The sequence below is a fragment of the Anabas testudineus genome, chromosome 2, assembly GCF_900324465.2.
Source record: "Anabas testudineus chromosome 2, fAnaTes1.2, whole genome shotgun sequence".
NCBI lineage: Eukaryota > Metazoa > Chordata > Actinopteri > Anabantiformes > Anabantidae > Anabas > Anabas testudineus.
Genome location: NC_046611.1, coordinates 6941271 through 6966812, shown reverse-complemented (window position 1 = coordinate 6966812; position 25542 = coordinate 6941271). Strand labels below are relative to the sequence as shown.

The following is a 25542-nucleotide window of genomic DNA, read 5'->3' as shown; positions in this document are numbered from 1 at the left end:
TAAAACAGACGCGACTGTCGTACATAGCACAATACTTCCACTGTAGTGAAGAACAGAGAACTTCTGTGTTAAATTAGCTTTTATTTAGCCATCAGGCTTAATAACGGAGAATAAGAACGAAGATACTGGTGTTGGAGACCTTCATGTGATCCGACGTTACCTGGTTCAGTGTGGTGATGACTAACGCCAGAGGATGGACTTCAACAGGACTGTTTTGGTGACTGGAGGATGTGGATTCATGTGAGTTCAGATAAAATCACTTCAACAATGTTGTTACACCTTGAACACTAAATAAGACCTCTCTGTCTCTCTCTGTGTCTCTCTGTCTCTCTCTGTCTCTCTCTCGATCCAGTGGCTCCCATCTTGTGTGTTCACTTGTCACTAGAAACCCACACTGGAGGATTATTAACCTGGATGTTGTAAGTCCTCACTTTTACTGTGTGTGTGCTGTTCACTGACCTTCTCATGATGATTTAAATATGTCAGATCACTTCGTAGCAAATATACAATTCTGCTGTAAGCAGTGGATATTTATCTATGTGTGTCATTTGTCTTATAACTTCAGTTAGATTACTGCTGCAGTCCGAGGAGTCTGGAGAGTATTGAAGACAGAACTAACTACACTTTTATCAGGGTAAGAGCTGCTGCACTATGACATTTTAACAACTAACCATAATCTCTGAGGGTGAAGCTGTGACATTTGTACTATATGCATACCTATTAATATCACTACTTACATCTGTGTTTAACAGGGAGATGTGTGTAACTCCCGGCTGCTAAACCACATTTTCAGCACAGAAAACATTGATGTGATCTTTCACCTGGCAGCAAAAACACACGTTGGTGAGAAGCTGTAGTTTAAACAGAGGTTACGCTCGTATGTCAGGGTGACGGTCCTGCTTCTGTTTTGCTCACACTGTGTTGTTTGTTCCTTCAGAGTCATCGTTTGAATCTCCGTCCAGTTTCCAGCGGGTTAACATCGATGGAACCAGAGTTTTACTGGGAGCTGCCCATCAGGCCCGACATCGACCACAGCGCTTCATCTACGTCAGCACTGATGAAGTGTACGGAGCCGGTCTGGACCAGGTCACCAAACAGATTGACATTTGATGTTTGTGCGTTGAAGGGTTATTGGGTCATTTATTGACTTGGATATTGGGTGTTTGTTCTGTGCAGGTGTTTGATGAGAGCAGTCCGGTGAGACCCTCCAACCCGTATTCTGCCACTAAAGCAGCTGCAGAATACCTGGTTAAATCCTACTGGGACAAATACAAGGTACACACACACACACACACACACACACACACACACACACACACACACACACACACACACACACACACACACACACACAGTCCTTTTCAGAGTGATAACTGAGCATTTTAGGCTGATTTTTATTTTGCTGATGATCACATCATTTTCACACATGGATTGGCCACCACACAGTCCAGACCTTAACCCCATTAAGAGTCTTTGCGATGTGCTGGAGAAGATTTTGCGCAGCGTCCAACTCCCATCAACACAAGATCTTGGTGAAAAATTAATGCAACTCAGAGCAGGAATAAATGTTGTGACAGCTTATTGAAACAATGCCACAGTGAATGTGTGATGTAATCAAAGCTGAAGGAGGTCCAACGAAATATTAATGTGGGACTTCTCTGTTAAAAAGAGCTCTTTTTGTCTGTAACTACTGTAGTTTCCCATCATCATTACCAGAAGCAACAACATCTATGGGCCCAGACAGTACACTGAAAAGGTACAGTCCTGCACTTTTATAAGCACACCTCCACATCTCCAGCAGACATTTAATATATAATGCATTATCGTCTTGATTTTTTAGGTCATTCCAAGGTTTCTCAACCTCCTGCAAATGAACAAGAAGTGGTAGGTTGGGGTTTTTCTAAGAACCTGTAGTTGTTATCCACCATCAGAAATGATCTGACATAGTAAATCAGCTTAAAAAAAACAAAGCGGAATAAATCAAGTTTGTCTTTGTCCTGTCTGCTGCAGCACCATCCAGGGGACCCTCCCTAAATCCCGCCACTTCTTGTTTGTTGATGATGCTATCAGTGCCTTTCTGCTGCTTCTGGAGAAAGGGACTGTGGGAGAAATCTACAACGTGGGGACAAGCTGTGAGATTCCCATTATGCAGTTGGCCAGGGAGCTTATTAAAATGGTGTGTTTTCCTAACTGAAAGATAAAGCAGGAGGCAGCAATAAGGACAGAATCTAAAATGAAATAATATTCTCTGAGTAAATTTGTGTTTATTACATTATTATTATTAAAACTGTGTATGGTTTTTTTTTAGGTTAAAAATGTACAAGACTCTGAGGTGAATGATTGGTTGGAGTTTGTGCCTGACAGGTGAGTCGAGTAGTGAACAGAGTAAACTGAGTATAGCTGGGTCTGCAGTAACATAGAGAGTTTTACTCCCAGTTAAAATTACTGTTAAACATGAGAAACATGCAAATGTACTGATCTTTACCAGGCCGCGGGTCGACCTGTGCTATCCCATCAAATGTGAGAAGCTGCAGCAGCTGGGCTGGAGAGCTGAAGTGTCCTGGGTTGAAGGCATCAGACAGACTGGTACAGTGACCCGTACACACACAGCACAGTAAACAAGTGTTTGTTTCATCTGCAAAATGCTAATTTCTGTGTATTTTGTATGTGCGTTATAGTGAAATGGTACCATGACAACCCAGACTTCTGGACAGAAGCAGGTGAGGACCAAGGACAAGTCAGAAGCAAGTTTCAAAAGACCAATGAATAAGTGCCCTAAGGCTACTGAAAGGACACAAAATGATGATTTTTTACATTTTTTCCTACAAACATAAATGATTTCATAATATTTATGCAGCACAGAGGCTACTGTGGCTGATTTTCAGCTCACATAAAAAACCACAGAACATGAGGAAACATTCGTATTACTGTAGAGAATAATTTATTATTCTCAACCGTTGGACGGTTGATTGGACCAACTGGCCCTCGAGTGACAGCTAACAGGAAGAAGGTTGAAAACTTCCTTTAACCAAAGCAATGTTAAAACTGGAAATAAAAGCACTTTACCCTGATATGAATTAACTGACTTTCAGGAGCATGCAGTTTTATGTAATTCCACAAGAAGAAGTGTTTCAGGATTTTTGGGACGTCAGAACTGTGAAATGTGTTTTTTTCCTTTGTTGTTTTCATCCAAACTTCATGTTCAGCAGTAGCATAAATCCAGTGACCAAATATTCTGCTGGTGGTCAGCTCAAAACAGGGAAAATGAAATTATTACATTTACAATAAAGATGATTCATCATAGAAGTCAAATTACCCTGTTAATGCATTTTTATGTACTGTAGTAACTGGTTTATTGTAACATGTATCAGGTTCCCTGCTGATCACTGAACTTACTTTGGAAGCTGTTCTTTTAATTGTTGGAATGGTGCAATAAGCAACTTTTAAAGAGATTTGCTGATTCTCTCAGATGTTAATGTGTGTTAGTTTCATGTTCATGCATACATCAAAAAGCCAGTTATGTCTGTTAGTGGCCTGGAAAAGCTTGTGGGTTTCTCGTCCTCATGAAGTTTAATTTATCTCAGACGTAAGTGGATGTAAACATCCCACCAGACATGAAATCATCAGGTGCTATGAAAACCCTGATTCCAGACAGTTTTATTTAACTTTTTACAGCACAAAGATTTGTATTAGTTCAAAGATGATTCCGTTTTCTTACAGTATTAGTCTAATAATAATAATAAAGAACGGCATAGAGAGGGTCAGGTTTGTTTCACACATGTCCCAAACCGTTTTAATAATCTCACCATTGCTAATAAATCTATTGCTTAACAGCTTCACTGTATTCTGCAGATTATTTTTCCCTAAAACATCTAAAATCCCTTGATTTTCAAGTCAAACATACACTGAAGAAGAGGAAACATCAACACACCAGTTACATTTGCAAATCCAAACCTTTATTTGTGGTAAAATCAGAATAGATACACAGTTTTGTTTTCTTCGTGCAGTGCTCCTCATCGTGCACAACTGCTAAACTAATACATAAAGCAAATACTAACTACCAGGCCGATGCTGCTGTCCCCACACCGAGGGGTCTGGCCAGTCAGCAATGGAGACAACACGGGGCTTCATTTCACTGCAATCCATTTACTAAACAGCATCACTCCTAATTAAGAATATACCTTTTAAACCTTAAATCACTTTCAGTTCAAAGTGAAATAGTGTTATTGAGTACTGTCTTTACTGGAGTGCTAAAGAACTACACAAACTTATGGTTGCAATGAAAAATGTAATTGTGCAAAAGGCATTAAAATGTTATTATTTACCTATGTGCCATTTGTTTGACCTCTCAGTGATCGAAGCTGTGCCACTGGACATATTCGTTATCTCAGTATAACTACAGTGTCTGTGCTAAGTGGACCTACAGCAGAAATACAAGTTGCAATAATCTTCTCGTGCTCTAATGTGAAGGCACCAGGCTGGATCCCCATTTCTGACTGGCCACAAACTCCCCCTGTGAAAGCATCAACACACCTGAAAATATGCAAATCACAACAACATAGTAATAGAACCACAGTTAATTCTGTGTTATGAAGACTTTAAAGATCGCCACTTGCCAGACATTCACAACAAGGGTGTTAACGGGAAGGAAAAGTGTCAAAACTCAAATGAACAGAACAAAAAACTGACTTGGAGAGAATCTGGATCCTTTTTGTACTGCATGTTTTTTGTTGTTTTCTTGTTTTACAAAATGGTCTTTGGTTGTAATGTTTAATTTTTTTTTTAATCCAAACCTTGGCATATAGGGTGTGCTGTCCCAAATTTCAGTTGCCAATTAAAAATGGCTGTTTATGGTTGATAATCATTGTAGCAATGGAACCTGTGCACGGACAGGTTTGTGGATCGGATACTGAGTCCAATGTGACTTTAAAGGTAACCCGTGTAGGACGTTTCTCTTAATAGGTCACATTAACTGTAATACGACTAACATGTGTCACCACGTGCGCATCTTCATGTACTGTTGTAATTCTAAAATTACAGAGAGCTTTAGCCATATTGGATTGACGTGACAATTCACTGCATTAGCTGTAACAGGCAGTTACTACGTGGTCATTTTGTTTATGGTTTTTCAATTACATTTTCCAGTATATCACAAAATTGCATATACTGAGATGGATTTTAGCCACACAGTACCCTGTTTATGCTCACAGTGTATGATAAAAAGGCTACAGCCATGCTAGCATGTGAGGTACTTAAATTCTAATGTCAAGTAAGCAAACATTTCTCACAATAATCATGCAAACATGCTTGGTTTTCACACTTCATCCATTAACTGATGTGCTAAATTTGGTCAAACCAAACACTACAGTTGTCAAGATATCACAACACAGCTTGCATTTTTAATAGAGGTATTCAAGGTCTAAGTTTGCTGCAACAAACCTTCAGAACATTTGTAGTAGAAAAACAGAGATGCATGTGGTGCGGGTACCTTAGTGTTGGGTTTTACCAACAAACTGATTCATTTGTATATTGTTAAAGTTTTTTGTTACAGTGACATATCCAAAGAGAAACTCCTACACATCGCATCTTTAACATTAAAAAGCTCACACTACCCCAGAAAAATAGAAATTTTCACTCATACCTATGACATTCAACATTCAAGTGCCAGTGTTTTTGTTTACTGTCTTTTGGCCAAGTCATTTAGTAAAATATCAACTTTTGTATTAGGCTTATAAAAATAAATATTTCTCAAAAATGGTTGATAAATTACACAAACTAGCAGCAAAAGTAGATTCGAGAACTCTGTGTGCAAACAGCTGAATCCTAGGGTTGCTGTTAACTAGAACTCCACCTGCCCCCCCGCCCCCCAAAAACAACAGAGAAAACAGAAAAAGAAACAAACCAAACAACTGCTCCTGTGTTTCTATGTATCTGCACTAACTTTTCCATGCAACACACACACTCGCACTAAACCGCCTTCTGATGCTTGGCTGTGCTATACTTCAGTCACTCGAGCTCACTCATACGCACCTCTTGGAGGTTTTTTAAGCACGCGTGCTACAGAAAACTTGCTGAACGTTGAAGCACTTTCTGTAAAGCAAAGTGGGATTTCTACAACAGAGGGGGGCCTGCAGGCCGCAGCAATGGGAGCATAGCACCACTAATTGTTCACCAACTATCCAAGCAGTCCTGATGGTAAGTTAGTTACCGTGGTGATGCAAAATCCTCTGCCACGGTGACTGTCGCTATGGTAATGCCACGTACAGTACAGTGTAACCAACTCCACTATCTGCTCCATTAGGGCTGGGTATCACCCTTGAACTTAAGGCATCAAAAGATTTCATTTTAAATATTAAAAAGCTAAAGTGCTGCAGTTTTAAATGACAAACTGAGTTTTCTTTCAGAGGAACTAAACTGAACATCCTCTGCTTTTTAAATACTAAAGCTGACGCTCTGTTAATGTGGTACCCCTTTACTACTGAGGCTGGGAAGACTAACAGCAAGAGCATCTACTGTACAGTCACTGTGCGTAACATGCTGACAATGACAACATTAACATGCTGATGTTTACCAGAAATCTTATTTTAGCATATTAGCATAAATTCAAATTATGCCCCAATGAAGGCACTGATCATCACAGCATGCAGGAGGATTTAGACTAGTGTGGACCAAGTGGTGGATCTGACCTACGTTTCTATCTATAGATAACATAGCTAAAAAGTCAGGATCAAAACGACTGACAGGGATCTATTTTAAAATGTAAACTAATGATACATATTGGCAACTACATAATAAGTTTCAGCACCAGGAACAATCGGTCAACTCTTTCTTTTGGTCTTCAGTATTACTGTCTCCAAAACATCTCTCTATTGAATATTTGTGCCATCGACTTCTGACACAAAGTCTGAAGCAACTCTGCTTTATTCAGCACTTGGGTTTGTAATTCTACAGTATTTCTGCTCGTCAATGACTGTGGCGACTTCTACGTACAGAAATGGCACATGCATACCCACTACTGCATTAACGCATTTATTTTGTTTGTTTATGTCATAGTTTGATTTTTACATCTGTACTGAAAAATACCCAGCCCTAACACACACACACACACACACACACACACACACACTTGGACACAAATAGAAGTAACAAAACTCATGAATCCTGTTGATGGCAAAGGGAAAGCAAGTCATGTATAACTGATCTCCATAGAAATTAATTGCCCAGGGGGGGCGTTCTGATGATGTGAGAGTTTGGGGCACAGTGGTAATTAATGTTACTCCAACACAGGTGAAAAGTAATTACAACTGACGGATAATCTGTCTGCCTTAGAAAAAGACTTAAATACATTGCATATTTATGTGCGCACTCTGAATACTACTACTTGACATGACATAATCTCTAAACAAGATAAAAAGTGAGGTAAACTGAAGTTTGACCTTTTATCGACTCCCAGCAGCAGAACTCACATTTTTTAAATGACTTTAATGAATCTCCACTACCAGCAATGTTGTACCAGGAATTCGCTCCAATTGTTTTTTATCTACATTTTCTTGCATCTTTATCGCTGCTTGTGAGACGGTTACGCCATCTGCCCCCTAGTGGCTGTTAGAAGGCACTACAACGTCTACACAGAGAGCCAGATTCTGCACTGCATGTCCAGTCTGCATACTAAGTCTGTAGTCTGCAACAGCCATGGATTCAAGTTAGAATGGCTGACAGTACACCCCCCCCCCACAATAAATATGTAACAGTGTCAGCACACTGTGTGATTCAGTCAACGATTAAAGGTCAGCTCTCTCGTAACTGATACAGACCAAATTTCTTCAACCGCTCTGTAATATCAACAATCAGGGGATGTGGGGAACACAGCTGGGTAACGTAACACAAAGTTACATGTTATATTCAACTGTAAGGTAATGAGCTTCAGTTTGTCATGTGCAGGTGGACGCAAGGTGGACGTGCATTTTAAAATCGGAGGGTCAACTGAATGTTGATGTCTAGATGTAAAGTTGACCATCAGCACGATTTAAGTGTTCTGTTGACGTGTAAAGTGAGTAATCCTTGAAAACTGATTGTCATTTGCAATGTTATCTTCACCATATTGTTCTGTTACTGATTTCTATCTTTCTGTTGGTTATTTTTTCATACTTAACATTAACTTAAAATGGAGACTATCCACCATTGCTGCAGGAGAAACTTAACATACTATTAATATCAGAGCTACTGAAAAAATTCTTTAATGAGTTAACAGGTGCTTAAATCTTCTAACGGGACACAGACAGTTTTAATTGCTGTACTAACAAGTGCTCACAGTCATGTTGCCAGTATTCAACTGCACACTGAACCTGAGCAACAACACAATGTTTTGTACCACACTTTAACAGTGGCCAAAAGAAAACGCAAACAAGTCTTCTGTTTTCGGTTCATTTAGGAACCTCGACCTGACAGGACGTACGGTCTCTACCCTCTACTTATTTTAAACACTTTATCCTATGACGACTGTCCTTGTAGTATTGTCCCTTTAAACTGGTCCTTCAGTTTAACCACCACTTCAGGGTGAATCAGGTTTGGTGAGATATAGATATAGCTGAAATCATTTCACCCACCGTTAAGTTCATTGTGACATGAAGAACACTCAGCGTTACTCAGCCGGAAGCTCTTCTACAACTGTATTAAAGCCTACCTGTGTCCTACCAATCATCCTTGGAGAAAGATTTAAACATTGGCCCACTGATTAAGAAGTTATCTAAAATCAGATGACGGTAAAAAATAATTGAAAATAAAAATAAATACTGATTTCTAACATAACTAAAGCCTGCTGTAGAATTGGATTTATTTGCTTTAGCATTTTTACGTCCTTGACCAAAAAAAAACAACAACACTTGCATATGTTTTATATTCTTGGTCCCTCATTGTAATTTGCCACAGTCAGTGGGCAATTTGAGAAAATCTGTCTCATAAGCATCAATTGATTGATTCATTCCTTTTATTAGTTTGTGTTTAAACACCTGTATATGCTGTAAACACTACCTATGAAGAATAAACCTGCCAATCTTGTTCAAATTGCTCACTGAACACAGCTAACGAGACACTGTGTTATTTTACTTACAATTCAGTCTCTTTCAGCTGAGATTCTTCTCTTTTGTTTTGAAGAGTTTAACTATTTACATTAAATCTGTATTTTTATTTAACTTAAATTGTGAATGTAAACAAAATAAATTAAGACTATGATAAAAAAAACACACTTCTCCCCCACCAGGTAGTAACAGAATAGTTTTTGGCTCATTCTGCAGCTAGTTTACAGAATGGGGGATTTGACTTCTGCCACTGAACTGTCCAAACCAACAGTGGAGTCCTTTTAACAGGGATGAAACTTGGACGTACTGGGTGCAGGTCAGCTGCCCCCTGTAGCCTGGTTTCAGAGCAGAGTAAAGTGGAGCTAACCAGGTACATTAATTACCTCACAGAACATTAATGTGAAGCTCAAACTTCTCCGTTTTATTATGCCACTCTTCTACTAGCACACTTTGCCCTGTATCTTGCTGACATTAATTAGCAGGGCTAAAGTGGGACGAGTTAAACTGCAGCAAGCACCAGCCAGTTTATGGAGAGTCGACATGCATCAATGCAAAGAAATCCAACTACCTGAAGGCTCAGACAATAAAATACAAGTCGTCAGTTTGAGTTGGCCCTGCAGGTTAAATTTTCTTTCTTTAATTTCTGTGTTTTGTTATGTAGAATTTGCTTCATCATAATCCTGACCAGTCAAATGAAGCACAAAGGAACAATATCCACTAAATTAACACTGTTGTATCGACAACAATGATAGAACCTGCAATCTTAAGCAGTATTGTGTGAGAAGGGCTAAAAATGGAACTAAAGAAGATCTAGGATAGTGGCTATAGAATACTATGGAGGTTTGGCTCCAGCTGCCTCTGCTGTGAAATTAGTTAGGCTAGCTTATCCAATTCCTAACTTTCATCCCTGACCTCAACAGACTTAACGATTAAACTGAAATGACTTATTCTTAGAGAAGACTCTTCAGGTAACTCTCCAGGATAGAGTGAGCAAGACATTTTTGAACTCTTATAGCATTTTAGTTGCGTGTCCCTTTGAAAGAAGCTTTTGGTAAACAAGGGTCTCAATGTTTGTGGTGGAAGAGGAGCCAGTTTCCAAAGATCATGGTGACACTAAGAGTCAGTCCAACAGCCACAGTCACTGATACGGTTAACAGTTGTCAGCAGCAGCGATCACTTTTATACCCCAAAAATGTTGTAGCATTGCTTTCACTGCAATATGTTGTGCTGTTTCTTAGCATGGACAGTTTCCTTGTTGGATAAGCTATGTTTGCAACCTGTATGGAAACATCTCCGGGGTTGAAGATGTTCACTGGAAGATACCAAAGACTTCTACGGCTACCACAAGTGAGTCACATGTACAGAAGAATAACGTTTTAGCAGTTAATGTAAATCTGACATGACTCGAAAGCTGCATCAAGAGGGAGCAGTAAGAGTGCGAGAGACGACATAACACAGCTGCTGCTGCTGCACGACTACACCAGATTCTGTCTCAGTGACTGTGCTGCCGACGTCAATTGACCCAACAGTTAGTGTCAAAATGATTTTGAGAAACCCAAACTCAAGCTCTAACCAGAGCTGTAGATGTGACATACAGGTCAATGAGTAGGACTCACTTTTTCCAAAAGCATTAAACCACTGCTGCTACCTCTGCTCCAAGCCTAAAAAGGCAAAGAGGACTGTTTTTCCTATTAATAAAATGTATTTTTTAAACAAATGTAATGTTTTTGACCAGCTTTATTGGCGTTAGATGAAGGCGTTTTTAAGATATATCTATATGGTCACAGTGGTAACATGCTTTTGGGAATCAGCTCGTCAGAGACCTAACAAATTTGAACTCCAATAGACTGATAAGGAATAGCTTTGAGTTTCCTCATCGCAGTCTTTTAGTTTTTTGTTTGCTTGTTTTTTTGCCAAGGTTTGATTTAGTTCAAGCCTAGTTAGTTTCCTTCCAAATAGAAATAAGGAAAAACATGTTTAAACCCATACATGACATTAAATATACATTATTTTAGTCACAGTTGGCCAATACTTGTAGCCAGGTACGTATTGTGGCAATAAAAACAACAGAAATAGGAGACAAAGTTCAAATTCTCAAAGGCACAGTACAGAAACAAATGATCCTCCGTTATTTTTGTTTCAAACTAAAAAAAAAATGCTGCCTTGTAGTTGTGATAGAACTCCTAAAACTGTTTGCTAGCATCACTGCTGATGGGCAACACTATCTGCTTTCAGTTTGTCCAGTCTCTCGTCTTAATATCTCAGTTAGACTTAGTTCAAAATGGTTTAAAAAGGTGAAAAAAAAAAACAAAAAAAAAAACATTTTGTTGTTTCTGTGCCCCCTTTTATGTATGTCATGTAACTGAAGGAGACCTCAGCCAGTTCCCATTGTTGAATACATATGCAGACACATATATTGCTCAGATTTGACGTCATGCCTGTCTCTGAGTTATATGTTAAAAAACCTTTTGGCCTGTGATTTACAACATGGCCGTGTGTTACATACAAAGATGACGTGTGAAGGTTCACAAGGAGCCTGGCTGGCTTTAGGTGAATTAAAGATTAAAATAAAATGAAGCCAAAACACAAATCTGAAGTGAAGAAATGCATATCGCCCTGGTTTCCTACAGCTGTATTAGAGATGACTGCACACTGTAAATACTACATGTCCGCCTATTGAAAAGAACACCTAGAACTTTAATTTAATTGGTTATTTTTTGTCACAGAGAAAAACTATTTGAAAAGTCATCACTAAAACCAAATAATGTAACTAGCTGAAAGCTAATCTGTTGCTAGTGTTAAAAAATAACCAACCAAAATCCCTTTAAATCGTGGCCTACTTAAAGGGGTGAGATCATCAGCAATGAATAAAACAAAAAATAAAAAACAGTGGACTGTAAAGATGAAGGTGGAGGTGAAAAGAAATTAGACAGATTTTAGTGAACAGGAATGGAAGAAGAGATATTTAAATGAGTATAAATAGGTTAATAACATGCATTTAGGTTTTTGGGGTTAATGGAGAGGTGGATAAAGATGAAGCACAGACAGTAGGTGAAGTTGGTAGAAGAAAGAGGGATGAGTTAAAGTGGGATGGAGGAACCTAGTTGCCCCACCAGTCAACTTGAGAGTGGGAGTAGTTGCCTCCATAGCCGTCACTGGTGTAGAAGTTACCAAAACCACCTGGGAGGGAGAAAACAGAAAAGAGAAGCCTCAAAGTTAATACGGTTAAAGTTGTTTCCCATGAGCAGAAACCTGTTGGCAAGTCATATCACACTGTGTTCATTCCAAAAATATCTGAGGAAAGATTAACCATCTGCCATAAATATTAGCTGAGAACAGAACTAAGGTGATGAAACGTGTAACAAACATTGTTAATGTTGTAAATGACTATCAGGTGGAAATAAGTGGAATATCAGAAAACTGTATTTATAAATTGTTAATTTACTAACGAAACTCTAACTCATCATTAGAAAAGCTTTTTGCAATTATGTTAGCACAGCTGTAGGTGACCTCCAACCATCTAATATTCACAAATCACAGTGGTGAAAAAACACATCAAAGGGTGCTGCAGTAAAAACCACACATGATATTTTATATTGTGCTCTACTTTATCTATTAATTCTCCACCAATAACATTAAAAGTTGAAGTTCATCATTAATCCATCTTTAAGTCTATAAGCATAAAGATAGAAAACCTCTACCTCTCATTTGGTGATATCTGAATTAATTATTATGGTCACATTTTCTCATTCATTATCACCAAATGTATGTTAAGATCAGATCCTCACCTCCTCCAAAGCCACGGGTTCCACCATGTCCTGCTGGATTGCGACCTCCGCGTCCTCCAAATCCAGCATTGCCTCCAGCGGCTGTCTGACGATAATCACGTGCTCCAAAACCTCCAGAAAACCTGATGGTGAAATTAAATACATGTTAAATACACATTGAACAAGACAAGAAAGTGGTTTAATTTGACATTTGGCTTGACATACATTTACACAGAGAAGACGACGTATGCGTACCTCTTAGAGCGACCTCTGTTGCTGCTCTTATGCTGGTGCTCATAGGCCAAGCTCTCAAGCCATGAGGGAACTTCCTGTTTGGCCTCTACCAGGATGTCCAGCAGGTCTTTAGTGATGTTTGCATTTTTATCATTGAAGAACGACGTGGCCAAACCTAGAGGTAAAAAAGCAGAAAGTGGCTGCATCATTGAATCACAGCTCAAAAGGCTTAGAGTCTATGCTCAGTTTAAATCGTGCATCACTTCCATTAACTGGCAATAGTTGTAGTCTTACCCAGGTTTCCAACTCTTCCTGTACGTCCAATACGGTGGACATACTCCTCTATGTCACTGGGCAGGTCAAAGTTAATAACATGTTTCACATTGGAGATGTCCAGACCGCGAGCCGCTACCTGATAGTGTAAAAATACCTCACATCAAACTTAATTTAAAAAGCAAAGAAAACAAAGGTTCTTCACACTCTCACATGTACAATTATAGTATTATAGGAAGTTTACAACTTTTCACAAAGATATATAATCAGTGTTTGTACCAGGATAATTATATTTACTGACCGCTGTTGCCACCAGAATGGGACATTTTCCTGATCTGAACTGGTTCAGAGCCTCCTCTCTGTCTCTCTGGGAGCGGTCACCATGGATACTTGTGCAGGCATAGCCCTCCCTATACAGGAAGTCCTCCAAGGCGTCAGCACCCTTCTTGGTCTCCACAAAAACCAGAGTCAATGAGTCCTTGCCTGGTCATTCAAGAGAAAGGATACTCGAGGTTAGTAATTATCTGTGAGTGGACATGTGAAGGCCAGTGGATTTATTTTTTCTTTTTCTGCATTAAAAAAAGCTAAACACATAATCCTTAAACCTGGATTTTTGTTGCAGAGCTCTAGTGTGTGAGCTTAGGAGATAAAAACACTAGATGACCTCACAATGGACATAACAAAAAATAAGTTTCAGATGTCCCATTTCATTTCCAGTTGTGAATCTTACTTGTAGTGAAGGTATTATGGCACCATAGACAGCAATGTCTGGGAGCTTAACTTACTGTATCACATTCATATTATTTTTTAAAAACAAACTGAGCTGTAGATGCAAACGTCATCATTTAGACAACCCTGAAATATAAATCTTTTCGTGTACAGGAATAATTTCAGTTGCTGAGCCCTACAGAGAAGCTGTGTTCACTGATCAGTGAGTGGTCTTATAAATAAATAATATTAATAACATGCACTTTATGACTTAATTGTTTACATGTACATCACATCACAATAGATGCTCTTGTGTGAACAGAATAGTGCAACAGGCAGTAAATGGTGCAATGTGAATAAAAACAAAAATAAATCACAAGGAAACACAGCTACAAAAAAACAAAAAAACATCAGCAGCACTATGACTAGAGCCGCTGATGGAAAGAGTTTGGTCAGAGTTTCCTACTCAGTGCTCCTGCTGTGTTAACATAACCACCTCATTATGAAGTGAAGGACGCTGGCACCTATTTATATGCACTTGTTAGCTGTTGAGTCTAACATAAACAGACTCTCTCCATCAAGGCTTTGGGTCTGAAATGAAGACGCCACAGCAACATACAGTACATAGAAATGCCACAAAAACTCTGAAACTAAGAAAAAAAATACAACAGGCATGTATGGTTTAAGCTGACAAAATCTGAAATGGCACACAGAACCAAAAATAACAGACTAAATACGATTCTCCACCCACAGAGAAAAATATTAAACGCAGGCAAAAATACATAAAATATGAAATGACAAGTTGATTGATTGAGAATCTTACCAGGTTTCTCTATGTTGTCTCCAGTATTGTCCTGTACCTCGCTGGGGATGACTTGGGATAAAACCACACCAAACCACCAACATGTAAACTGCACTCAATCACCAGTAGAAAACCAACTCTGTATATTTAATGTCCCTAATAGACCAAATATCTGCCTCAGTTTACTTATTTACTTATTCTCCAAATTGCAAAAAAAGAGGTTTTTATAGTAAACTGGAGAAGGAACAGCAAATATTTGTTGAATCTAGTGATGTGGCAATGACATTTTCTCTTATAGATCATCCTCACCATTGCCTTCCTGAGGCCAATAAAAAAAATTAATATAAATCATAAATCATTATGTACAAGCCCGGCTGGTTGTTGCTCCTGTTAATCCAGAGAAAGACAGAATACGCAGACAGACTTTATCTAGGTCCTCAGCATGTTTAGGAAAGTCAAAATTAGAATTTTTAACTGGTTTTAAAATTTTTAATTGGTAACTAGAAATCAGTTCATGCCAATAAAAAGTAAACATATCTATGTGAAAGTTCTGAACCAAATGTTTCCAAGTGGTTGACAGACAAGGGGTGTTGATGGGCATTACACTGTGCTAAACATAAGACACAAAGTAATGTATTAGCTGAGATGCAGGGACAACAATATGACAATGGCAAAAGGACGAGGGAAATAAAACTAATGTGTATATGTATGTGTGTGTTTGCAGTAGCTCAACACAGACAGAAAAGTTGTTGCTGTGTGACTGTCTCACCTGTAGCACTGAGCAGGTCCAGGAGGAAAGACCTCTTATCACTCTCTTCCACCCACACCACTTTCTGAGTTATGTTCTCTGAGGTGGAACCCACTCTGCCCACTGCCAGGAAGATGTACTCTTCCAGGAAATCCCTGGCCAGTATCTGCAGGAGGAGAAAACCATGTGCTCATTAACAAGTTTTCAGCACTGCATAGGAAGAAAGTGGAGCTAGTTTCAAACTAACGATCCTCACACTTAAGAAGTTCTGCACTTTGACTAAAAGGTCCCTGGAATTATAGAACCTGAGGAACTAAACTAAGAACTGGACTTAATGCAAACATACCTGGATCTCTTTTGGAAATGTAGCACTGAACATCATGGTTTGTCTGATGCCTTTATGCGGCATGGTGTCCTGTTCAACGATGCGTCTTATCTGTGGTTCAAATCCCATGTCAAGCATACGATCTGCCTCATCCAGGACCAGGTAGCTGAAATGATGGAGACATAGTGGAAGAAATTGTAGACTTTAAAATACAACTAAAATTTAATAAAATGCAATTACACAAGATGCATCCTATTTCAAAAAACAGTAATATCCTTCTTTCCATGTCGTACTTGCAGTAGTCCAGTCCAATTTTGCCCCTCTCCATCATGTCCACAAGTCTTCCTGGAGTGGCCACCAGCAGGTGGCAGCCTCTCTCCAGATCTCTAATCTGCTGGCCAATATCTGCTCCTCCATATACAACACAGGGACGCACTCTGGACCGGTATGAAAACTTTAAGAGAAACAAGCAGGATGAAGAAATGCATTGATAAATGCTTTTCAGTTATTCAGGAAATTAAAGACAATGTGTTTTCCTGTTTGTCTATGTTAATATATACCTTCCTGGCTTCATCGTATATCTGCAGAGCCAGCTCTCTGGTTGGAGCCAGTACCAGAGCAATAGGGTACTGCTTACGGCGTCCATATTTCCCATTCTCCTGTGATACAGCGAAAGGAGCACAGCACACTTCATTTGTACAGTAGATAAACATTAGTTTTAAGAAGATGGACTATTGTAAATACTGTCTGTGTGTTGTCTACTATTGTCTAACATTTGTCAGTGTGTTCTCCATCCAAACTTAATTTAATGTTTTGTTCTTCGTCTACTAAAATCCACCAGAAATTTCAGGACCCTTCATGAATTAAAGTATTCTTACCTGTCCTGAGGCTTTAGCTGCATTAAGAGCTTCTCCTGGTCCATCAGTGTAGATCTGGCTGAGAATGGGCAGCAGAAACGCTGCAGTCTTCCCAGAACCTACACACACACACATTCAGCAGTCATCACTTCATTGCAGTACCTTGAGAGAACAACATCAACTCAGTGTGTGTTTTTTTGTTCTGGAGAGGTGACTGTACGAACACGTGTCCTACCTGTCTGTGCACAGGCCATGAGGTCTCTCTTTGACTTTACAATAGGGATGGCATATTTCTGGACAGGCGTTGGTCTGGTGTAGCGACTCAGAGCAATGTTCCCCATGATGATCTCACCCATATCTACATCCTGGAACTACACAGCACAAACACAGACAGAGGGGATCATTAAAAGAGTGATATCAAATAGTCGCTCATATATGAATTTGTTAGATTCCTACTGAACAACAGCAGCTTACACTCTCTATGTGGTGAGGGCAGTTCTGTCCTGTGGCCTCAACAGGAATGTCATCGTATTTCTCAAAGTTTATCCCAGTGTTACTGCCGGAGAACAACTCACTACAGAGCAAGAAAACAGGAGAAAAAGGCCTTTAGAAGTGTTCAGAAACAATATGCAACGTAATGTTATTTAATGCTGCACTGTGGTAGGAGATGTAATGATTCTCCGATCTACAGTTCTGTTGAGATCTCCGTTTTTGTTTTGTTTTAGTAAACTAGAAAACACCATGGGGCTCTGAGCAGTTTTAAAATGACCTAGATTGACCCAAAATATTATCTAGATATAAAAACTCTTCATTGTTCCTGAACACCTGAAACACATAGACAATTGTGTAGCAGTTTCAGTCTTAGATTCAGAATCATGATGCCCCTACTGTTTTGGTTCAAATAAAGCACATAGAAATGTTTCTCATGCCTAATCTCTATATCCAACTTTTGCAATTACATGACTAAAATAAATCACAAAACATAATGTCTATGTAAATAATTCAGTCATTTAATGTATGCGAGCTATGAAACTGTCACAATCTCGTCTAGTCTAGTCAACAGATTGTTGTAATTATTTAAAGAAACAATCAAGTTATTCGGTTATTAACACTACTTCAATTCAGTGAGAATCTTCCCTGCAAAGTTGATGATCCAGTTTTCCCTGTTTTGAGTATATCTCCATCACGAATACCAAAACCAGACTCACTGTTCAAGGCATTCGTTACGCGGCATCGGTTTGGACCAATCTCCGTCATCTCTGGACTCCTCCACCCAGCGGCTGTTTCCTCCTCCTCCTCCACCACCACCACCAAAACCACCATGCTCAAACCTAAGTAAAACACAAAGATTTTTCATTTTAAAGTATCAATACTCAGTACTGTGCCTTAACCTGAAGTCGTTTTAGTACAGCAAAAGGGAAATAAAAAGAGAAACAAGTTGTAGGACTGCTAAAGTCTGTCTCTGTGATTCATCTGCTCACCTCCCTCTATTAGCATTGCCTCTGTCATTGAAGAAAGCAGACTTCCCTCGATTGTTGCCAAAACTGCCATAGGCGTCCTTGACTGTGCTCCAGGTGCCTGCATCTGACATCAGAACAAACACAAAACTTTAAAAAAGACATTTTCATACATACACTATTAGAGGAACATTAAACAGGGTGTAAAGACGACAGCTCGTTCAACTGCATAAGAATTCTTTTCTTAAGACCCATTTTATGTCTACACAACTCCACACCTCTAGAATTACACTTTTTCACTGAGGGTTAGCTGCAGCTAAACATTTATTTTCCAAACTCTTGATTGGATTTCTAAGTATATTGTATATTAAAGTGATGTACACATATATTTTCACTTACATTTGTTTCTACTCTAGATATTATTTCAGCAACCTTTGATTCATCTCTATTACAGTGAAGAAAAAGCTGATAATGTTCTGAAGAAAACAGCTTCTTTAAAAGTCTGTGTCACAGTCCTAACCATAAAATACACTACTCATCCAAAAAGTCACAAACTAATATTTCGTTGAACCTTTTTTAGCTTCTTGAGGTGCGTGGCATCGTTTCATTAAGCTTTTGCAATGTCACAACATTTATTCCTGTCCTGAGTTGCACAAATTTTAAAGATCTTTTATTGATGATAGGAGAGTCGGACCGCTGCACATAGTCTTCTCCAGCACATCCCAACTTTTATTCAATGGGGCTAAGATCTGGACTCCGTGGTGGTCAATCCATGTGTTAAAAATGATGCGACTTGGTCCCTGAACCACTCTTTCACAATTTGAGCCTGATAAATCCTGACATTGTCATCTTGAAACATGCCCGTGACATCAGGGAAGAAAAAAATCCATTGATGGGATAACCTGGTCATTCAGTATATTCAGGTAGTCAGCTGACCTCATTCTTTGAACACATAACGTTGCTGAACCTAGACCTGACCAACTGCAGCAACCCCAGATCATAGCACTGCCCCCACGGGCTTGTACAGTAGGCACTAGGCCCATCACTCTGAAACAGGGTAAATCTGGACTCATCCGACCACCATTGCTCCAATGTTCAATCTTTATGCTCCTTAGCAAATTGAAGCCTTTTTTGCGATTAGCCTCACTGACAAGTGGTTTTCTTACATTTTTACTTTACATTTGTAAGGAGGTCTCGCCTAAGAACCCCTACTGGAGATAGGCCACAGCTGGGATTGGATGTTACCACTACACTATCTAGCCGGCTTAAGGCTACAGAGCTTGAGTTTCCTTCGCATTGTAAGCCACATTTCTTCCTTGAAGATGACGGTTCCCCACTATCTCTCCAGCTTTAATAATGCATTTGACAGTTCTTAACCTAGTTTTAGTAGTTTCATCAATCTCCTTAGATGTTTTCTTTGCTTGATTCATGCCAATAATTTGACCCTTCTGAAACAGATTAACATCTTTTCCATGACCACAGGATGTGTCTTCTGATTTGGTTGTATAAGAAATGAGAAGCTACTCACTGCATCAGTTAGGGTTAAATAACTTGTTGGAAGCTGAAACATAATCATTCACACAGTAATTATCCAAAGGAAGGCTCTTACCTATTTGATTAGTTAGATCCAGGTAGTGTACATTATAAATGCTTATGAATATTGAGAACATGGAGGAAATTTATGTGGATGAGACCTGATACATATTTAGTGACTTAAAGGAATTGTGTAAAGAAAAAAATAACAGCATTATAAATGTATTTAATTAAATAGTTACTCCTTCTTTGGAGAGATAAAACAAAGTGTTTTGACACAAATTCAGGTTGATAAATTATATGAAACAAGGCAGAAAGCAAGTAAAACAAACTCTTTTAGACAAACATAACAATACATACATATGGCTTGATAGCTTTTTGGATATATGTTTAATTTAATTAAATAGTGTTTCCAGATTTTCAAACCCAAAACAAAGGTGTAAATTTAGAAGGAAAAGAGAAGCGACACTAATGCTTGTTGTGTAGTATATGCACACAGAGGATATCATGATACTGTTAACTTAAGTCAGGTGCTTTGCTCCAAAGCAACTTGCAAGCGAGGAACACACACACCAGGAGCAACTATGGGACGCCTGGGATGAACCGCCAACTCTGAGTTTAGAGGACGACCCACTCCCCCTCCTGAGCCACAGGTTTACACAGATTTACCCACTGTGGAGGAAAATTAAGTTGGCTGTGATTAAGCTAAACCTCACCTTTATTTGCAAAACCAGTAAATCCCATTTGCTGTGCTGGGTTGATGGGGTTAAAGGCTCCTCCTCTGTTGCCACGGTAACCACCTCCTCCGACGCCACTTCGGCCACGCTCCATGCGAGGTGGGCCCCAGTTAAAGGAGTTGCCCGTCATGCGGTTGTCATGGTAGCCATTAACAAAATTGTTGCGCCCACCATCCCAACCATCTGCAGAGGGAGGAAGGAGAATAAATTATCTCAGTTTCCCAGTAACAGTTACACCACATCTGCAGGGTTATTACCTGTCGCTGCCGTTAAAGTGAGAGTGCTGGTGATATTTTAGCTCTTTTTGTGTAAGAAAAACAGATTGACCTCAAGACGAAAGATTAGTTACAACCCTTTTGTCTATGAATATATTAATTTTTACTTATCATAATCACACAATGACGTGTTGGCCAAGGCACACCTTTGTGTCTATGTTGTACACTCAGAAATCAGGAAGTTCTGTTTTGTTTCGTTTTTTTACATGCACCATTAATTTTTAACACCAAAAACCATTATTCTTAAATTTAAAAGATAGATCGGCAACATTACTATCCCTTGAAAAAAATAAGGGGTATGTTTTAGCTGCTGATAGTCATTTATATATGATGACAAGAGTGCTCACTGCTAAGTAACTCTGACTTTGGTAGAAGCTCAAAAGAGGAACTTACAGCTGGCTGGAGGCGCCATGGTGTAGCCACCTTGTCGACCTGCAGCAAAGGCATTTCCTGCTGTATGGGAAGAAAGCGTTTCAGTTGTGGTTTTTATCAGAATCAACATTTAAAACAACCTCCAAGTACCCTGTGGAGGTTTTTTTTTTTTTTTTTAAATCACTGTTAGCAGAGCTGTAGACAGAGTTGAATTTTTATTTCTTAAGGATACAGTACAACTATTTAATATGTTTTTAGTAGGAATATGCCCCATCTGATCTTAACTGACTTTTTTCAACAGCACTGCCAGAAGAGCCGTTTTTTAGTGAGGCTTGGCCTTCTAACCAATCAGAAAATTCTTCTTAACTTTAAATGTTAACTCGGTAAACATTATAAACATAAATGTTCATTTATGCTAAATACATGTATTTATTTATGGGTATGCAATGGTTATATGTTTAAAGTGGTTCAGTTCTGGTTGAATGGGTAACCTATACTTGAAATGAAACTGAGTTTTTATAACATGGACAAAAATTATTTATATGATAACTGCTATATTAGCCGACCTGAAGTACAACAGTCTCAAAATGTGATATGGGAAATTACAGTCATAATATAGTTTACAGGACTTTTATGACTTAGGACGGTTAGCTGATTATGGCTATCTCAAAATGAATCTAAAGGTCGACTATAAAAGAGGGATCAAAGCAGGCTGTGATCTGAGCACTGTCTGCTTGCACTGAAGTATTATCTCTAGCTGTGAACTATGAATCTGCCAATGTTACCTGAACAGAGTATGGATTCTGCTTTACTGAGACTGTCCCTGTCTGGGAGCTACCACTATCCAACAGCTGTCAGTAAATGTCAAGCTCAATCGTTTTCCACAGTTTTTGAAGCAGGGAACAAGTTTACAGTCAAGTGTAAGTGTTGCTCAAATTTTATGTATTAAACATAAACACATCTATGATCCGGTATAGCTTTAACTTGAGATTATTCACCATTTTTGGAGGTGTCTTTGTTCCGTAAATGTGGAGGAATGTATCGCCCTGTGGAAAGAAAGAGAGAATATTAGTATCACAGTTTACATCCTTAAAAGGACTCAGAGTCTGAAAATATAATTCTATAAATGTAAACAGGGAATGCAAAGCTACCAAAACCACCCTAATTCTGATTTAATACAAAATACCAAACCTATAAACAAAATGTTGTAAAGCTACAAAATAAATTTTTAAAGAAAACTGGGATACACTACAGTATAAATCTTTAAGATGGTAAAAAGTTCAGGTTTATGAGTGGTTTGAGAGTCTATGTTCATTTGTTAGTCAGAGACAATGAAAAGTGACAAAAAAAAAAAACAAAAACAAAAAAACATTTGGCTGCTTACTGTTGGTGCCGCCACCTTGTCCGTCTGCTGCACTCAAGTCTAGGACAGCAAGCTGGAGACACAGAGTCAAATATTAAGAAAAACACTTGAGAAATAGCACGTACCATCAATCCAATTCTCTAGTCTGAATGCATGCCTTCTACTAAGACATGTAACAAGAGGAAACCCATTGTGAATTAATTTATGTGCTCAGTGAGCACAGTGTGATGTTACTGGTACTTCCTGATTTATTTTCACGTCTAGCAATTTCTATTTCTATCCTATTAATTGGAATAATCGTTAGTGCATCATTTTTTTGTGATTTTCCATCCATATTGTCATGGGAATAAACGATGTGATCAGACCGAACCAAAAACAAACTGAAATAGCTAGTTTATTATTTCAGCAACTGATAACTCTGCACACAAGGTTGAGCTACAGCATGCAGAAATCCTGTTCCGTTAATGTCAGCAAATTGCACAGCCCCAGCTGCTCTGAGATACTTTACAACAGAGGATACCAAAGTGATGAGAGGGGAAAGACTTTATGGTGACGCGTCAAGCTTTCTCTCAGCAGAGGCTGCTGTCCAGGAAACTTTGAATTTTATGCTCTCATATGCAGAAACAGAATTTGGGTCATGGGGTGGGATGCTTCTCTACACTGCAGCAACATTTAGTTAACTAGCTAAAATAACAGGATGGGTTAATTTCTGCAAAGAGCCTTTTGCACTGCAATTTTCTTTTTGCATTTAGCTGAGACAGAGGATGCATAATTTGTTAGACGTGAGTGTTGTGCATCCAATTACCCAGTACACGTTAGGTCACTTGGACCTCTGTAAACCATGAACTGAGAACACACAGTACTTTTCTGTTGCTATCCAAGTGTCTGGCCAGTCAGACACAGCTACATTAACGTTACGTTACTGGTGACGCAGATAAAATGAGCATTTTTAAGCGGGACGCAGTCAAGACCAGCATTAATACTGTGCAATACCGTGTGTCACATGAAAGCCGGTTTGCTAAACTATCAAACGCCGTGTTGATTGTGTGTCAGTTCTGCTAGCTCAATCCCCACATGCCCCATTTTTATTATTGTATACAGCTGCAAAACAAACGCAGTGAAGATAATAGTTGATGGGTGCGTTTCATATGTGCACGACGAGGAGCCGGCGGGTCGTTCGGCCGTCATTTTTCGTTTTGCTCTGTGCTACAACGACGGTTCGCCCGCAGTCTACGCTAGTCGTCGCATTTAGCAGTAATGATAGCGCCGTATTAATCGTGGCTAACTCTTGCGTACACACATGCACACATAGGCGAGTTTTATCAGGCATGTGTGCACAACTTCACCGAGTGTTTTCCCCCATCGTACGCTCCGCTCCCCACTCCGCAACCACCTTTGCTCATCCAGGCGTGAAATTGAAGCGCACCCACCGCTAGCTAGCCTCATAGCATCATTAGCGGTGTTTTTAGGCTAGCCGGCAAGCTAACGTTTCTCCCTGCCGTTATAACACTTCTCATCAGCTCACGCTGCAAGACACATTAAACTCACACCGCTTACCTGCTGCTCTAGACCGTGGGCATTTTCGACGGCCACATGACTCATAACTATTGAATATGGAGGAAAAATGTTGTCGTTGAAAGGAGGACCTCTTTGTTTGCCGGGTTTGATGTAATATTACTTCTCCTTCGCTTCTGTCCTGTTTCTGTGGCTACGACAGATGACAGTTACTTCATTTGATTAACAGCTTGCTGAATTTTACGTGCTGATAAATTGCTGTATTTTAGCTACAAGGACGGCACTTGATGCAAACTCAGTTTATGTCTGTTTGCGCTTCAGCTGAAGCTGAGATGAAGCCGCGGTGCTGGTCAAGTCAGCCCGAATATCACAGCAAAACATCCGGTAACGCCAAAATAAAAGTCCTTCAACAACCACCAGTCAATGAGATAGTGTGCTTGTTTATTTAATTATATTATTATATGCAGTACATTTAGCATATTTTACGACCGGGTTCTACAGCTACATTTAAAGCAAATATAACACACTTTATTCTATTTACTTGTACAAAATTATATCAACTTAAGCAAATGAAAAGCCTAATTTTGTTGTTCGAAATGTTTAAAGAATTGTCACGTCAAATGGATCATTTACAAATTACTAATACATTTGGTTTTAATTCCATATGTTGCACATTCCGCATTCTCTTTCTAAATAAGTCAAAAATTATTCAAAGTTTTATTTTTTAGTGCAACTCAATTTCCGGAATTTCACCCGGCTAACAATGCTAACTTAACCAACACAGCTAAAAACATTATTAATCCAGACACCACGAGATTTTAACAACAGTTTGTCGCGATAACGCCACTGCACAGTATAAAAACAATGCTGTTCTATTTATGCAAACGGTGCACAGTGCAGATAGTGAATTGTTTTTATTTTTGTTCAGTTTCTTTAATTACTTTTTTATGAACTGATGCACAAATATGGTGAAACCCAACAATGGTCGCTGTCTGCTTCCACAAAAATAATATTTTAGTAAGGATACCCCCAAAGTAGTTGACAAATGTACAGTGCTGTATGTACAGGCCTCCATGATGTGGGCTTACTGCCTGAGACGATCACAGCTGCCCTATGAAATTGGTACTTGTGTCATGTTTGACATCGTTAGACAAGTGTCTGTGTAAACACACCCCTGCCCACAGCATATTTCGACAACTGTTAAAAGTTGTCATGGATCTTAAATCAGTAATTAGCAGTTTAAAGTCACAGTTGGGCATAGATCTATAGATCACTACAAAAGATGTTTTAATTTGCACATATTACAGGCTACGTAAATTAAAAAAACAACTATTTTTGCAGAAATCCAATGTTAAGAATAATATACGATCCACAGTTTATCTAATGTATGCATCTTTAATCTGCATATGTGTGCGAGGTGTAAAAATGCTGCAAAGTGATCACAACCACGTTTGGAGTTGGTCACTACCTATTATCTGTACTTTGTATTGAGGTTCTAA

General features: G+C 39.0%; 2 protein-coding genes across 3 annotated transcripts; one reads left to right on the top strand and one right to left on the bottom strand.

Annotated features, from left to right (window-relative positions):
- The first annotated feature begins 33 nt into the window (after positions 1–33).
- On the top strand, positions 34–5586 carry LOC113164677 (dTDP-D-glucose 4,6-dehydratase). Its single transcript, XM_026364074.1, has 12 exons — positions 34–240; positions 353–419; positions 566–634; positions 753–843; positions 938–1086; positions 1177–1275; positions 1697–1756; positions 1841–1884; positions 2011–2176; positions 2309–2364; positions 2489–2586; positions 2679–5586. The coding sequence occupies exons 1-12, from the start codon at positions 194–196 to the stop codon at positions 2768–2770; spliced, it is 1038 nt and encodes a 345-aa protein (XP_026219859.1). The 5' UTR covers positions 34–193; the 3' UTR covers positions 2771–5586.
- LOC113164676 (ATP-dependent RNA helicase DDX3X-like) lies at positions 4839–24398 on the bottom strand. Of its 2 annotated transcripts, XM_026364072.1 has the most exons (20): positions 24086–24130; positions 22550–22601; positions 22164–22211; positions 21187–21246; positions 20498–20701; positions 18273–18375; positions 18000–18122; positions 17266–17365; positions 17027–17162; positions 16813–16910; positions 16495–16593; positions 16228–16388; positions 15956–16100; positions 15631–15775; positions 14883–14933; positions 13653–13834; positions 13373–13490; positions 13100–13253; positions 12866–12987; positions 4839–12257 (listed from the first exon to the last, which is right to left on the bottom strand). In XM_026364072.1, the coding sequence occupies exons 1-20, from the start codon at positions 24128–24130 to the stop codon at positions 12178–12180; spliced, it is 2226 nt and encodes a 741-aa protein (XP_026219857.1). In that variant the 3' UTR covers positions 4839–12177. The 2 variants fall into 2 exon arrangements, with proteins under 2 accessions (XP_026219857.1, XP_026219858.1); XM_026364073.1 differs by lacking the exon at positions 14883–14933 and having other exon boundaries at positions 12178–12257; positions 24086–24398.
- Positions 24399–25542: the final 1144 nt, after the last annotated feature.

Bases quoted from the DNA above. Each gene is read 5' to 3' on its own strand.
- LOC113164676 (XM_026364072.1), bottom strand. From the start codon at position 24,130: ATGAGTCATGTGGCCGTCGAAAATGCCCACGGTCTAGAGCAGCAG. The intron at 14,934-15,630 runs GTGAGACAGTCA...TTTTATCCCAAG, and splicing joins GGACCTGCTCAGTGCTACAG to TCATCCCCAGCGAGGTACAG. The intron at 12,258-12,865 runs GTGAGGATCTGA...TCTCCCTCCCAG, and splicing joins AACCCGTGGCTTTGGAGGAG to GTGGTTTTGGTAACTTCTAC.
- LOC113164677 (XM_026364074.1), top strand. From the start codon at position 194: ATGGACTTCAACAGGACTGTTTTGGTGACTGGAGGATGTGGATTCAT. The intron at 2,177-2,308 runs GTGTGTTTTCCT...GTTTTTTTTTAG, and splicing joins CCAGGGAGCTTATTAAAATG to GTTAAAAATGTACAAGACTC. The intron at 2,365-2,488 runs GTGAGTCGAGTA...GATCTTTACCAG, and splicing joins TTGGAGTTTGTGCCTGACAG to GCCGCGGGTCGACCTGTGCT.